The 16,227-nt window shown below is 33.9% G+C and overlaps 1 protein-coding gene and 4 non-coding genes across 6 annotated transcripts in view; all 5 read left to right on the top strand.

Moving 5' to 3' along the window:
* The first annotated feature begins 438 nt into the window (after positions 1–438).
* Positions 439–558, top strand: LOC140161487 (U5 spliceosomal RNA). The gene has a single exon (XR_011860172.1). It is a non-coding gene; the product is annotated as a U5 spliceosomal RNA (small nuclear RNA).
* Positions 559–1,654: 1,096 nt separating this feature from the next.
* LOC140161405 (U5 spliceosomal RNA) lies at positions 1,655–1,774 on the top strand. Its single transcript, XR_011860097.1, has one exon. It is a non-coding gene; the product is annotated as a U5 spliceosomal RNA (small nuclear RNA).
* A 1,520-nt stretch (positions 1,775–3,294) lies between these two features.
* LOC140161486 (U5 spliceosomal RNA) lies at positions 3,295–3,414 on the top strand. The gene has a single exon (XR_011860171.1). It is a non-coding gene; the product is annotated as a U5 spliceosomal RNA (small nuclear RNA).
* Positions 3,415–4,440: 1,026 nt separating this feature from the next.
* LOC140161492 (U5 spliceosomal RNA) lies at positions 4,441–4,560 on the top strand. Its single transcript, XR_011860177.1, has one exon. It is a non-coding gene; the product is annotated as a U5 spliceosomal RNA (small nuclear RNA).
* Positions 4,561–6,051: 1,491 nt separating this feature from the next.
* The window catches only part of LOC140160798 (von Willebrand factor A domain-containing protein 3B-like), a 219,615-nt gene continuing 209,439 nt past the window's right edge, over positions 6,052–16,227 (top strand). For both annotated transcript variants that reach the window (XM_072184106.1, XM_072184105.1), the window contains exons 1-3: positions 6,052–6,534; positions 9,430–9,705; positions 15,724–15,821. In XM_072184106.1, coding sequence (XP_072040207.1) covers positions 6,486–6,534; positions 9,430–9,705; positions 15,724–15,821 — 423 coding nt within the window. In that variant the 5' untranslated portion in view covers positions 6,052–6,485. The remainder of the gene's footprint in view (positions 6,535–9,429; positions 9,706–15,723; positions 15,822–16,227) is intronic.

Here is a 16,227-nt window from a genome sequence, read left to right as displayed (position 1 = left end):
CTATAAAGTACCTTAAAAGGTTCTATAACGAAGTTTAAAGATTTCAATAGAAATAGGGACTTTTAATTAATTAATTGAGGGACTCATCACAAAGTTAAGAAATATAAAAATAGTCCCTTTTTGGTACTATGGTACTAAAAATCATTTTCTTGACTAAAGAACCTGTTTTTCTGTTCTATTTAGAAACTTTTGAGTGTTCTTTCTTGTGGTTCCTTAAAGGTTATTCACGCTTAAAGTTCTACAAAGAACCATTTTCTTGGATAAAGAACTTTTTGTTGCTTTAAAGAACCACAATGGAAACCCAATCGGGTTTGGTTGACATCCCGGACATTAATCCAAGTGATGTCATGATTCGATCGATAACCGCATGATTTGACGCTTAACACCATGGAATTCATATTCTATATTTAGAATGGGTCTCAAGTAACGCAGCATTCATTACTCTGGTTTCTCTGCAATACACGCATAAATCTTTCGCCTTTTACTAAAGATTTCCGTGCAGAGGAACAAATAGATGAGTCTATAATTATTTTTCAATGCTCTGCTTCCAGCAGAGCTGACAAACAAACCAAAGGTAGAATGTCACCACCCTCCTTATGTGAAATACATCGTTCTGCACGTTCCTAAACTTGAAGACACTTCTGAAATAACAGTGGAGTTTTCTAAGACATTGTTATTTAAGGGGGAGATTGAAATAGACATAGGGACTTTAAATTAATTCATCGACTCATCACAAAGTTAAGTGAAAAATAATCCCTTATTGGTACTATGGTATTAAAAATCATTTTCTTGGCTAAAGAACCTTATTTCTATTCTATTTAGAACCTTCTGTGGGTTCTTCCTTAATGGTTCCTTAAAGCTTCTTCAAGCTTAAAGTTAAAAAACATTTTGTGTATAAAGAACTTTTTCTGGTGCTAAAAAGAACCACAATGGAACCCAATGGAAAACCAATGGGGTTTGGCCGACATAGCACATTTCAGTTTCTGCAGGTATCTTATGCCAAAAACAACTTCTATGGTGGTGTGCGAGGGGATTTAAGTAGATATCTTTTGTTTATTAAAACCCTGATGAGAGATATTTATTGGCTATACATTCTAGAAATAAGTCAAGATAGAATATTATTTTTGTGTTATAAATTTCAGTACACTCTCCAAAGAAAGATGCAACTTAGAACCTTTTTGTCCCGTATCCAGCAACATAAGCAACGATAAGGTTCTATAAAGTACCTTAAAAGGTTCTATAACGAAGTTTAAAGATTTCAATAGACATAGGGACTTTTTAATTAATTAATTGAGGGACTCATCACAAAGTTAAGAAATATAAAAAATAGTCCCTTTTTTTTTTATGGTATTAAAAATCATTTTCTTGACTAAAGAACCTGTTTTTCTGTTCTATTTAGAAACTTTTGAGTGTTCTTTCTTGTGGTTCCTTAAAGGTTATTCACGCTTAAAGTTCTACAAAGAACCATTTTCTTGGATAAAGAACTTTTTGTGCTTTCAAAGAACCACAATGGAAACCCAATCGGGTTTGGTTGACATCCCGGACATTAATCCAAGTGATGTCATGATTCGATCGATAACCGCATGATTTGACGCTTAACACCATGGAATTCATATTCTGTATTTAGAATGGGTCCGAAGTAACGCAGCATTCATTACTCTGGTTTCTCTAAAATACACGCATAAATCTTTCGCCTTTTACTAAAGATTTCCGTGCAGAGGAACAAATAGATGAGTCTATAATTATTTTTCAATGCGCTGCTTCCAGCAGAGCTGACAAACAAACCAAAGATAGAATGTCACCACCCTCATTATGTGAAAAACATTGTTCTGCACGTTCTTAAACTTGAAGACACTTCTGAAATAACAGTGGAATTTTCTAAAAGACATTGTTTTTAAGGGGAGATTGAAATAGACATAGGGACTTTAAATTAATTCATCGACTCATCACAAAGTTAAGTGAAAAATAGTCCCTTTTTGTTACTATGGTATTAAAAATCATTTTCTTGGCTAAAGAACCTTATTTCTATTCTATTTAGAACCTTCTGTGGGTTCTTCCTTAATGGTTCCTTAAAGCTTCTTCAAGCTTAAAGTTAAAAAAACATTTTGTGTATAAAGAACTTTTTCTGGTGCTAAAAAGAACCACAATGGAACCCAATGGAAAACCAATGGGGTTTGGCCGACATAGCACATTTCAGTTTCTGCAGGTATCTTATGCCAAAAACAACTTCTATGGTGGTGTGCGAGGGGATTTAAGTAGATATCTTTTGTTTATTAAAACCCTGATGAGAGATATTTATTGGCTATACATTCTAGAAATAAGTCAAGATAGAATATTATTTTTGTGTTATAAATTTCAGTACACTCTCCAAAGAAAGATGCAACTTAGAACCTTTTACTAAAGATTTCCGTGCAGAGGAACAAATAGATGAGTCTATAATTATTTTTCAATGCTCTGCTTCCAGCAGAGCTGACAAACAAACCAAAGGTAGAATGTCACCACCCTCATTATGTGAAAAACATTGTTCTGCACGTTCTTAAACTTGAAGACACTTCTGAAATAACAGTGGAGTTTTCTAAAAGACATTGTTTTTTAAGGGGGAGATTGAAATAGACATAGGGACTTTAAATTAATTCATCGACTCATCACAAAGTTAAGTGAAAAATAGTCCCTTTTTGGTACTATGGTATTAAAAATCATTTTCTTGGCTAAAGAACCTTATTTCTATTCTATTTAGAACCTTCTGTGGGTTCTTCCTTAATGGTTCCTTAAAGCTTCTTCAAGCTTAAAGTTAAAAAACATTTTGTGTATAAAGAACTTTTTCTGGTGCTAAAAGAACCACAATGGAACCCAATGGAAAACCAATGGGGTTTGGCCGACATAGCACATTTCAGTTTCTGCAGGTATCTTATGCCAAAAACAACTTCTATGGTGGTGTGCGAGGGATTTAAGTAGATATCTTTTGTTTATTAAAACCCTGATGAGAGATATTTATTGGCTATACATTCTAGAAATAAGTCAAGATAGAATATTATTTTTGTGTTATAAATTTCAGTACACTCTCCAAAGAAAGATGCAACTTAGAACCTTTTTTGTCCCGTATCCATTTTCTTGGATAAAGAACTTTTTGGTGCTTCAAAGAACCACAATGGAAACCCAATCGGGTTTGGTTGACATCCCGGACATTAATCCAAGTGATGTCATGATTCGATCGATAACCGCATGATTTGACGCTTAACACCATGGAATTCATATTCTATATTTAGAATGGGTCTCGAAGTAACGCAGCATTCATTACTCTGGTTTCTCTGCAATACACGCATAAATCTTTCGCCTTTTACTAAAGATTTCCGTGCAGAGGAACAAATAGATGAGTCTATAATTATTTTTCAATGCTCTGCTTCCAGCAGAGCTGACAAACAAACCAAAGGTAGAATGTCACCACCCTCATTATGTGAAAAACATTGTTCTGCACGTTCTTAAACTTGAAGACACTTCTGAAATAACAGTGGAATTTTCTAAAAGACATTGTTTTTTAAGGGGGAGATTGAAATAGACATAGGGACTTTAAATTAATTCATCGACTCATCACAAAGTTAAGTGAAAAATAGTCCCTTTTGGTACTATGGTATTAAAAATCATTTTCTTGGCTAAAGAACCTTATTTCTATTCTATTTAGAACCTTCTGTGGGTTCTTCCTTAATGGTTCCTTAAAGCTTCTTCAAGCTTAAAGTTAAAAAACATTTTGTGTATAAAGAACTTTTTCTGGTGCTAAAAGAACCACAATGGAACCCAATGGAAAACCAATGGGGTTTGGCCGACATAGCACATTTCAGTTTCTGCAGGTATCTTATGCCAAAAACAACTTCTATGGTGGTGTGCGAGGGGATTTAAGTAGATATCTTTTGTTTATTAAAACCCTGATGAGAGATATTTATTGGCTATACATTCTAGAAATAAGTCAAGATAGAATATTATTTTTGTGTTATAAATTTCAGTACACTCTCCAAAGAAAGATGCAACTTAGAACCTTTTACTAAAGATTTCCGTGCAGAGGAACAAATAGATGAGTCTATAATTATTTTTCAATGCTCTGCTTCCAGCAGAGCTGACAAACAAACCAAAGGTAGAATGTCACCACCCTCATTATGTGAAAAACATTGTTCTGCACGTTCTTAAACTTGAAGACACTTCTGAAATAACAGTGTGTTCTTGTGGTTCCTTAAAGGTTATTCAAGCTTAAAGTTCTACAAAGAACCATTTACTTGGATAAAGAACTTTTTGGTGCTTCAAAGAACCACAATGGAAACCCAGTGGGGTTTGGTTGACATCCCGGACAAGTGATGTCATGATTCGATCGATAACCGCATGATTTGACGCTTAACACCATGGAATTCATATTCTGTATTTAGAATGGGTCTCGAAGTAACGCAGCATTCATTACTCTGGTTTCTCTGCAATACACGCATAAATCTTTCGCCTTTTACTAAAGATTTCCGTGCAGAGGAACAAATAGATGAGTCTATTATTATTTTTCAATGCTCTGCTTCCAGCAGAGCTGACAAACAAACCAAAGATAGAATGTCACCACCCTCCTTATGTGAAAAACATCGTTCTGCACGTTCCTAAACTTGAAGACACTTCTGAAATAACAGTGGAGTTTTCTAAAAGACATTGTTTTTTAAGGGGGAGATTAAAATAGACATAGGGACTTTAAATTAATTCATCGACTCATCACAAAGTTAAGTGAAAAATAGTCTCCTTTTTGGTACTATGATATTAAAAATCATTTTCTTGGCTAAAGAATCTTTTTTCTATTCTATTTAGAACCTTCTGTGGGTTCTTCCTTAATGGTTCCTTAAAGTTTCTTCAAGCTTAAAGTTAAAAAAAAAACCATTTTCGTGTATAAAGAACTTTTTCTGGTACTAAAAAGAACCACAATGGAACCCAATGGGTTTGGCCGACACAGCACATTTCAGTTTCTGCAGGTATCTTATGCCAAAAACAACTTCTAGTGGTGGTGTTAAAACCCTGATGAGAGATGAGTATTGGCTATACATTCTAAAAATAAGTCAAGATAAAATATTATTTTAGTGTTATGAATTTCAGTAGGCCTACACTCTCCAAAGAAAGGTGCAACTAGAACCTTTTTTGTCCCGTATCCAGCAACACAAGCAACGATAAGGTTCTATAAAGTACCTTTAAAAGTTTTATAAAGAAGTTTAAAGATTTCAATAGACATAAAATATACAACTATAAGATACAAAATTAGAATACAGAAATGCATACAATTTTCAAAGTAAAATAAAAACACATCATTAACTAGTACATGCTCAAATTTTAAGACTTGAATCTTTGCTTGAATGTCTCTTTTTTCCTCTTTCTCCTCCTTTTTCCTCTTTTTTCTTGCACTAGGGGGCGGGACCAAAATAGGCAGTTTTTGCCAGGGGGAAATTGCCCCCCCCCTCTGCTCCCCCGGCAGCTACGCCACTGTCTTAACCAAGTTTTAGGCCTACTTTTAACTCTCCTAGGTTTGTTTTGGCTTGGTTCTTTCTGTGGCATTGTCATGCTTCTCACAGGAGTTTTTTCGTGGCTTATATATTTGTTGTGTGTCTTTTCCCCCACCAGTCCCAAGTACAGGGAATAAAAAAAGTTTTACGTTTGTCTAGCTGTATCGGGACTTAGCAGACGACGTCGCTATTACACCTGTCAATCAAATCCACCTGTTGCTGTATTTCAATTACGCATGCTCAATTCAATCAAATGAAGGTTTGTTTCAATTTTGATTAGTAATTTTAAGAAGTATTATCATACTAAAAATAATGAAATCTGCTTAATTAATATAACTATTATTAGAATAAATTATTTATTTTATTAGTTAATTACAAGCAAAATATTTTTGTATTAGATTTGTATTTCTTCGATAAATATATTGTTGTTCGAGGCCACTAAGGTTAATCCCAAAAATTATCATACTCAGCGGCGCAGTATCATTCAAATGCTATTTTATTGTGGCACCTCAGCGTGAGGTCAATAAGTGAGTTGCGGATAATTGATTGGCGAGTTTGTGTACACTGAACCAAGCAACCTGACAACCAACCAGTGAACATGCATGCATGATGTACGAAGAATACTGAACACTATTATAGTCGCCATTCTTATTAAAATTCAGCAACGCTGCGCTGCAAAATAACAACATAGAATTGACTGATAGTGTAATACAAGATTGGTCTATAACCATACTAAATATTATGATGGTAGCTGATATAGAATGACGATGTATAACATGTAGAAAACGGCACCAAACTCAATGTACAGTTCACAACACCGCCGTGACCATCATGTCAGCTATCGATCTGTTTGAGTATTTTCAATAAGCTTTAACGCTTTCCTACATCGGTCGTCGCGTGAGGGTAATGTTGATATCAATTTCCTGTGAGGCTGTATATTCATCTTAAATTTAAGGATCATCAGCATCTTCCAGCATGTATGAAATTGACCCTGCAAGGGTGTTTTCACCCAGAGAGGATGAAAGTAAGCATTTATTTTTTTAATATTAATATTATAATCACAAATAATTCAAATGACAAATTGATCATGTCATCATGAGCTCGGCAATCCTTGTTTTTGACTTCTTATGTCAAACAACAGATCTCTGAAAGTCCCTAGTAATATTAATAAGTTTAATGCAATCGTTAAAATTGGAAAATATGACTCATGGCATCCTATTCAAGCAAAAATAACTAAGTTGTCAATATTAAACGTTTCAACAACTGGGAGCCGTTTCAACATCTGGGTGCTGTTTCAACATCTGGGTGCCGTTTCAACATCTGGGAGCCGTTTCAACATTAGAATAGAATATCGCTAAACGTGTAACTGTAAACCTAAAAGCAAAAAATTACAATTTACATTTTTTTGGCAAAAAAATCACAACTTTTGAAGGTCCAAACCATGTCAAATTGTCAACAAGGTGCTCCTTAAAAATTTTAAACAATTTGAAATTATTTAAAAAAAGTGCACACCATATTTTCACTGAACTGCCAGTATTTTAAAAGGGTCCAGCTTTTGTTATCATTCAACCATTGCTGGCTTGTTTTGGACTTAATCCAATAGTATGGCAAAAAAAAAGTTGTTTGGCCAAAAAACAACAACAACAACAAATAATTTTGTATGTTTAAATGGCTCACAATATAATATAATGGCTCGGTTCCAAAGGCAAAATGTTTAGATTTTTTACAATGCCCTCCAAATAACCGATGCATAGATAACTTCAAGAAATATTTTGTTGTTAGGTACTAGGTAGGTAACATTTGTATTACAGACCTGCCAACTGTCCCTCATTTTGAGGGACTGTCCCTCATTTGGGGTTTTCCAAAGTGAAAAAGAGGGACAGTCCTGCTTTCTGAAAATTTCAGTGATGGCAAATTTAAATGTAAGAACAATAGAAAATGATGCAAATTTCACTTTAAAATTTTGCTATAGCATTCTCTTTAGTCTAGTGTGATAAATGTAGACCTGCAAAACTTTCCTTGAATTCTGAAAGCATTGCACACCTCAAGTCTTTGAATTTGTCGGTACCTGGTTTGCATACATGTACAAGGTTGTGGCCTCAATGTCCCTCTTTCTGACTTCGGTAGGTTGGCAGGTCTGCATGGTATTATAATTATGTTTTTTTGTACAGAATCTGTGGCTCATTCATCAAACTCCTCACAAGTTTTCTCCCTTCTATTTTTATTTGCTGTCACAAGTTTTCTCCCTTCTATTTTTATTTGCTGTCTTTAAAGGCTCTGATAGTGACGTTTTCACATATTTTTTGTGGGATTCAAAAGCACAGACATCAAATTGTATTTAGAAAACAAGGAATGTCCTGATGATATCAAATAATTTAATTTTTTTGAAATTTGTGATAGTACACATTTTTAATATGGTGAATGGTTGAAAATTGATATTTTTGAAATTTAAGTATCCTCGAATTAAATTGTATAAATCTGGTATATTTAAAGTATATGTAGCTGGGATGAAAAGCCGTCGATCATAATGAAAATTTTGACCTTTCGTAATGAAGATATAGATTTTTTCCCCAAAACACCAAAAAATTGTAGGTCTTTTTTGGAAAAAAAATGTATATCTTCAATATGAAAGCTCAGAATTTTCAATTGATGGTCAGCTTTTCATCATATCTAGGCAGCTACATACACTTTACAAACATGTCATTAGATTTATAAAGTTAACTTTGAGGACTGTTAAATATTAAAAATATCCAGATATCCACGGAAAAAAGCTTATTCCCAAAATTGCAATTGATTCCGATAAACATTCCGAAGTTATGATTAGGTGTATTACACTGCTCCATAGGCTGTAATAGTGTTGTAATTATATTATTTAGTTTAAACCAGAACATAATTCAAATTTGACAATATTTTTTGCTATGGTATAAAACAAATTAATCTGCAAGAAATGTTCTGTACAGGTACATTTTGTAGCCAGAAGTTTCCAGTGATATAAAAATCTCAACTTTTTTTTTAGAAAAGTAGGGGATGAGGCTGTGGATCACGAAATGCTCCTTTATATTTTGCTCAAATAAATGTACCTCAAGTTGTACTACCACTAAGGACCGCTACCTCAACTTGGAACTTTACACTGTTGGACATGCTAGATAAATAAATAAGTTGAGTGTGTTCATCTTGTAAAAAAACCTGCTTCAATGTAAATAGTGTATTGCGTTTAAATGACCCTATACTCATATTACACATTGAGACATAATGTTATCAGATTGTTGCCATGTTAAACATAGTGTTGCTATAATAAGTCAACTAAACAATGAAATGGTATAATTCTCAAGTCTAGAAAGAATTCTGTATTTTACCACATGTAGCAGAGGCTCTATGCTGTACTCATAAACCTATGATGATCCACAGATGATCCATGATATTCCACCAACCTTGTTGCTACGCTCGCTATTCGAGAGGCGTCACGGTTTGTGGAACGGAGCTAGTTAGATAGGGACACCTTCCAGGAATTAAGGAACCTTTTTGTTGAAATTATCAGTACTAACTCAAATGCAGACTAAAAGTACCGTATTTCTTTAATCATAAGCGAAATAAAGTCCAGTGTTTAGTACAATATATAAGCATCAGAGGAAAACGTGATCATGGTATTCACAGACACAATTGCTTTTTTTTACCCTAATTTACTTGTTATTCAAGGTTGGAACTTTTTTCAATCAGCAAATAAACATAATTAAAATTTTTGCATTTTTTTCAGGAAATTGTGGTTTTTTTTGTTTGTTTTGGAAAATCAAGGTTTTTTGGCTTCCAAAACCGCATTTTTAGTATACATATTCAAGATAACTTACATGTTTGTTTTTTTAATTATTCTCAATAAGTTTTTATTAAAATTTACTTGTGTCTTTATTATTTTTTTATTCAGATCCTTCATTTGATCTTGGGCCTAGATCAAATCCACACCACAACAACAATAACAGACCAGGCCCATCCCGGAATACTCCAGCAATGGATCTAGATAAGATGAATCCAGAAGACATCCAATCTGTGATCAAACTCAAGCCGCAACCCAAACAAACCTGGGAACCTGATGTGAAATCAATGATATCAACAAAGAAATGGCTTAGTACATATGGATTAAGAAGAAATCGGCTTAGTTTGGATCAGATATTAGGATCAATTGGCTTCAAACATAGTGATGGTAAGAGGATTCATTCTTCTTCTTAGCGTGCCACGGCACAAAATTAAATGTGTTTCAGCCAGTGCTGCACACATTTTTCAGCATTCTTGTTGTAAACTGCTAAGACAGCAGTTGTGCATGTTTGCTCCAGTTGAGGGCAACACAGTAGGTGATCCATTGTTTGTGGTTCTGTTCCACAATCGCAGGTTACATCTGTATTCTTGCGATATCCCCATTTGCTGAGGATGACTTTACACCTTCCTACACCAGACCTTAACCTATTGAGGCATTTCCATCCAATCCAACTTGCATCTGCACCAGGTGGTAGTTCTTCGCCAACAGGAATATTCAAATTTTGTGGGTGATTGGTAGATCTCTCCTCCCATTTTGCCACTCTTTTACTGTTGGCTGATGTTTCAAGTGGAGTTACACTGTTGAGGTGGCTATCTCTGGACTTCAGACCAGGGTTCCCGCTACACTGAGTTTAGGTTTTTTTTAGTTTTAGCACAGTAAAATCATAATGGACCCCATATTTAATTTTTTTTTAAATTATGGGGTCCACCTGGACCCCATCATTTGAGACTAACATGTGAAAATTTGTGTCTAAAGACCCCAAAAATTGTTTGGGACCCCATAGTTTTTCAAGTTTTGCAGAGTATGGGGTCCAACTGGACCCCATAATATTGGACCTGGAGGGACATGTCCAAACAGGGGATGTCTTAAATAGTGTGATCTGATTTGAACTTTTTTGAAATTTTATTTTCAAAATTTTGAACTTTGGTCTGAGTGGTTTAGATCATATCAATTAAAATGTAAGTTTATATTCGTTTAGTGTATTTTTTTTGCTTGTTAGTTTTGCCTTCTCCTGATGAGTGATACAAAATGTAGAACATTTAATTGAAAAGTTATAAAGCAATACCGGTATTTACACTACCAGATTTGTGGCAGACTGGTGGCTATAGCTAAGACACTGCCCATTCGGGTAAATCCACACCAGGGGTATGAGAGTTCAAATTAAAATCGGAATTCAAACATTTTGATCTTGATTTTTATCTTGTGTTTCTGCAGCTCCTCTGTACAAAAGTAGGAGCTTTCCAAATTTCAGGGTTTTCCAGACTTATTTATCTGTGGTCACTCACACCCCTGATCCACACTCCCTGTGTGGAGGAATAAAGTTATGTCTTCCATAGGGAGTGTATGGATTTCATCTGGAATACCCCATTTGATCATTATATTGGCACAGATTCTCATTGGGCAATCAGTTCCTAGCTGACAAACTTGCCCACAAGCTGTGAATAACAGTACTTCATGTTGTGAAATAAGTTCAAATAACACGTTTCAGAACATGAGAATGTTCTACAAAATGTAACATTATACTAGCACATGACAGTTTCTAGCCGGGGTTTCTGGAGCAGATTAGACCAATTTCATGTGAAATAGATCACATTCATGTTCTTTTTTACTTGTCAAATCCACATTATTTGGGTCGACAAACAAGATCAAATGTTTGATGAAGAAATGGATCACATTAATGTTCTTATTAGGAGTCTAGACATTCATGTGGTGACAATTAGGTTGATGGATAACATTACACTCGCAAAATTGTGGAATTGGAAAAGTTGCAAAAAATGATGCTGATTTTAGAAATCACACATTTTTTGCTGGTCCACTTCTCTGGTTTCTAGACAGTATACAAATATTAATACAATTTTAAACAGATACAGATAAAAAGATGCTTTTTTATAGGAATCATACAAATTTCCAAGCTAAATTATTTGTTAGTACAAAAAGAGTAAATAATATTGCTGGTCAGTGGCGTAGCATCATAGGGGCACAGGGGGCATGTGCCCCCCAAATCGATCTGAAATTTTTAAAAATCCTATAGGAAAAGTGCTGAAAAACATCTTGTGCCCCCCAATCAGACCCGGTGCCCCTCAATCATGGTCGATGCCCCCTCAATGACTGTATAAATGGTTATTTTCGTGATTTGAAGTGAGAGACATTTTATTTTTGATAGTTTCGCGATTACTCAATTTTGCCCTGTACTTGAAATATGTACATTAATTTGTTATTTGTGAGGTTTTTATTTTGCATTATATGCAACTCCATTTGCAAAATCTACAGATATGAAATTCACAACTTAAAACCAATTTACAATGCACTTGTTAATCACTTGTCTGCGTGACTGTACAATGCCTCTGCTGTTGATTGAATTCATTGATTAATAAATTGATACATTTTAATTAGTGAAATAATGTATGGAGATAAAAACAAATATCTTGTGATACTGCAAAAGGCTTGGGGAAATTTTATGCCTCTGATCCACCTCCCAAAAAGAAATTTGGGTCCACTCATATGCCCTTATTTAGCTGGTGGGATCATTATGGGAGGGCACTTTTACTTTGTGCCTAAAATTCCAGTTATTTTTTTTTTTTTTTTTTTGAATTTTGATCAACTTCAAGAAAAATATTTGAAATTTGAACAAAAATTAGGCTTCTTTATGATTTTTGGGCAAAATTTAGCATTTATCATCTATTTTTGATGCAAATTTTTCAAAGTTGGTCAAAATTAAAAAAAATTAAAAACCGGTCCTAGATATTTTTTATCTAGTTTAAAAAAATTAATGATAAAAATTGGATTCAAGATTAACCTCATATTTAGCCATTTTAGCACCAAAAGTGCAATGTTTTGTGCCCTTCTCACAATTTTATTCCACTTTTGCACCATATTTCATCAGTTTAGCTTCAATATGGCAAAATGTTTGCACGCGCACAGATATGTACCATACACTTATTCTGTTGCCAAAAAGTGCTGGATTCACTATACTACAAGAATTTTTTCAACCCCGTCCCCCATGTCAAAAAGAAATCTATCTATGCCACTGCAGTATATGGAGAAGAGGAAAGAAAGAACAGATATTCAAAGAAGAGAAAAGATGAAGGAGAGGGACTGAAAGCTGTTGATATTAAACGTTAAGAACACTTTTTTTACATTTGTTTTTTTTGACAAACTAATGGCATTTTAAAATTTGAGACTAGAATTATAAAACCATTTAGATTATGGACACATTGGACAGCTCAGTGAAAATTAAAACAACCAAATATTTTTCTGTTGAAGCATTCAGCACTTTATAAACGGAAATTTACAGCCTTGGAGCAATAACAGTATATAGTGCCAATAAGTAATTTCAGAATATTTACAAAACACTACATAATCCTAATTTCAAACATATTCTATTTGATTAGAACATTAAAAGCAAATAGCAGAATCCTTTCTTAAATATCAGCGATGACATCTCTGTTCATGGGTTATTGACTTAGTCTGTAGCATGCAAAGCATAACAAGCTTATAAGTCAACTTAGATGGCATCTGATGGTTGCTATGGTAACTGTAAACTAACTGGCTGCTGCTGGTAGCTAGGTTGTATTGTAGACTATGAAATATTGAAATATGTATATGTCATGTATTCATCATATGAAACTATATAGCTTGTTATAATTAAACATGTATTGTGTGATGTAAATTTATTTTGGAGACAAGTCATTTAAAGCCATATTGGGCTATTTCATTATAAATGACACGTTCACAAAAATGGCTTTTATCATATCTGGTTGATATAATTAGGGTGATAATGCAGTGTTATTAACTTAATTCTAAGTATGCCACAAACTACAAGCTACATGAGCATTTTTACAGAATTCTGTCTATTTTTTGTATAAAAAATTGCCAAAAGGTACATTTTCAACCCAATTTTGGAGTCCCATTTCATTTTGCCCATGTATTCTGAATTAATTCTTTGAAAAATTAGGTACATTCTATGGCAATGTGCTTGTTGCAATGAAAATATGATATGTGTGGAACATCATGCAAGTTGAATGGTGAAAATTGGTGTAAAAATGTTAAAATTCCGTAGATTCTTGCAAAATTGGCATTTTATGTTAAATAAAAAATGAGTGTCCTCTCAATTCATGCCTCCATTTTTGTTAACATTAAAGAGGAAATATAAACCCTTACCCTACCTGTATAATCTGTGTTATATTACCAATTGATGGGACAGGGCACTGATTGAGGAATTCATTTATTTTACATACAGTAGACCACTTGTTCTTGATACCACAGTTCCGCGTTAAAAATTTGTCCTCTCCAGAACTGAAGTTAATTACTAATTGTTGAAATAAGAAGGGTTATATCATAGAATGTGAAATTTGTAGAGGAAGAGTGGTCTTCCTTCTACCAAGGTGGCACATGATTTGGTATTTGTTGCATTTTGCAAGCCTGTATCCACGATTCTGTTTGCAATTTAACAAATGTCCTCTCCAGCACAATTATGTCATTTCCATGAATTGGTAAACAAACTAAAAAATAAAAATTTCAAAGAGCCAAACCTACAAGAAATTTTTGCATTTTATTGCAAATTATGCTTACAAACCACTTTAGTGTTCAAATTATTGTCCAGTTGTTGAGAACACATATGATATTATTCTGCATTGAACTTGGTTAGCTAAAAATTGCAATATTCCTAATTTAACCAGAATATTAACCCTGTTTGTAGTGGATTTTAAATGCTGGGGATCTTTTATGCAATAATATTGATGCAGCTATTTCTAAAGTTAAAGTACCGGTATGCTTTATTATGTGTTCAAAAATGTGTCCTATCCAGAACAAATGACACAGGAGGGGTCTTTTATTTTAGGTTTTCCATGACTAGTACAACAGATTGACGCAGAATACTCACTTATGCATCAGTGTAGCTATTGGGCAGGACAAAATGACTATTTCATGAATTTTTCATGTGAAGATAAAGTTTATCCTTAAAAATATGTAGTAATTTTGCACCATTTATCTGGATTAGTATCAATTTACTAATTGTTTTATATTGAAACTGGCATATTTAAGACAGTGAAGTGTAAAGGAACATACAACAATTATTACAGACTAAATATGAATAAGTATGAACCCAATGTTGGTTACATATACTCTTTCAAAGTTGTGTATTAAATTGTTTAAAAAATGTCCCCCAGACGGCAGCTATGTTTTACACAGCAAAAATTCAATTTAATTTTTTAATGGTTCCTGAGGGTTTGACGCTCTAATATTTTGAGAATTATTGACACACCATCTGAACTTTGAAATGATAATGAATTTGCATGAAATAAATGAGTTTGAATTTTGACCCCTTTTGGGACTCAATGTTGTCATTTATAATGAAATAGCCCTATTATAACATTTCCATACAAAATAGATTTATAGTATTTCTTTGCCATAAAATGTTAGCTTTTATTATCAGATATGTCCCCTTTTAATTTTGAGCCGAACAACTGAGATAAAGTAAAGAAAATATGAATTTACTACCAGCGATGATTAAAGCAGCATGAGCGGTCACAGACAAACTCTAAGTTTTAAATGAAATGCACAGAAAGAGGAAAAGAGAATGCTGAAAATAAAGGAAGAAAGTAAAGAAAAAGAAAAGAAAAAAGAAAAGAAAGATGATAATAAAAAAAGAGAAACAAGAGAAAAAGAAAGAAAGAAAGAAAGAAAAAGAAAAGAGAAAGAAAGAAAGAAAGAAAGGAAAAGAAAAGAAGGAAAGAAAGAAAGAATGAAATTATGAAAGAAAAAAGGAAAAAAGAAAGTAAGAAAGAAAGAAAATGAGAAAACACAGGGAATTAATGCAAGACAGAGTCTGCTATAATGGAGATAAATAAAAATAAATACAAAATAGGGAGGGTGTGACCAAAAAGAATTTAAAGTTTGAATGCAGAAACTTAGCCATTAAGGCCGATCTTATCAGGGGTGCCTTAATGGTATAGTATGTTGTTCCTTTACCCAACGCTGGTGATCTGAACCTGAGGTTTGGAGAAGGCCAGTGACTGTAAGATATATCGGATAATGTCTTTAGATTGATTTGATCTAGTTTGATCAGTATTTCTAGTATTTCTACCCTCCCATATTTTGCAGGAATATGATGCAAATTTGTACAAAACCTAACATTACTAATTATTAATATATTTTTATTTCTTTTCATGTTTTTTCTCTTCCTAGATTATGATCATTCTTTGAAGAAACCTGTATGTTCTCGCTATGGAGAAGGAATGTTTACAAGATATCCAAGAAAGGATGGTACTGTCTATAATGTTAATGTGAGTAGTTGTGTCCCGGTCTCCGCACTCCATGCATCCGCGGGTATTCATGCTTGTCGGTGAACTTTAAAAACACCCCTTTTGCATCTCATTTTGCGAAAGTTTTTAGGGAAAAACACCCCTTTTTTAGCGATTTCACAAATTATTTGCCCTTAGATAATACCCCTATTTTCGCTTAAATGCAAACGATATTTCAAATATACCCTTTTCTGGTAAAAACACGTAGGCTGCTCGATGAAAATACCCTTTTTTCAATTTCGCGAACACGTGGTTTGAAAACCGCGTTTCTTCATCTGAAAACACCCCTTATTTCGCTAAATTTAGGACGAGCATGAATACCCGCGGGTGCACGGAGTGCGGGGACCGGGAGTTGTGTCTAAATAAATCACATTGCATAAAAGAATTG

Source organism: Amphiura filiformis, chromosome 9, assembly GCF_039555335.1.
Source record: "Amphiura filiformis chromosome 9, Afil_fr2py, whole genome shotgun sequence".
NCBI classification, from domain to species: domain Eukaryota; kingdom Metazoa; phylum Echinodermata; class Ophiuroidea; order Amphilepidida; family Amphiuridae; genus Amphiura; species Amphiura filiformis.
This window is presented reverse-complemented; position numbering and strand designations above follow the sequence as displayed.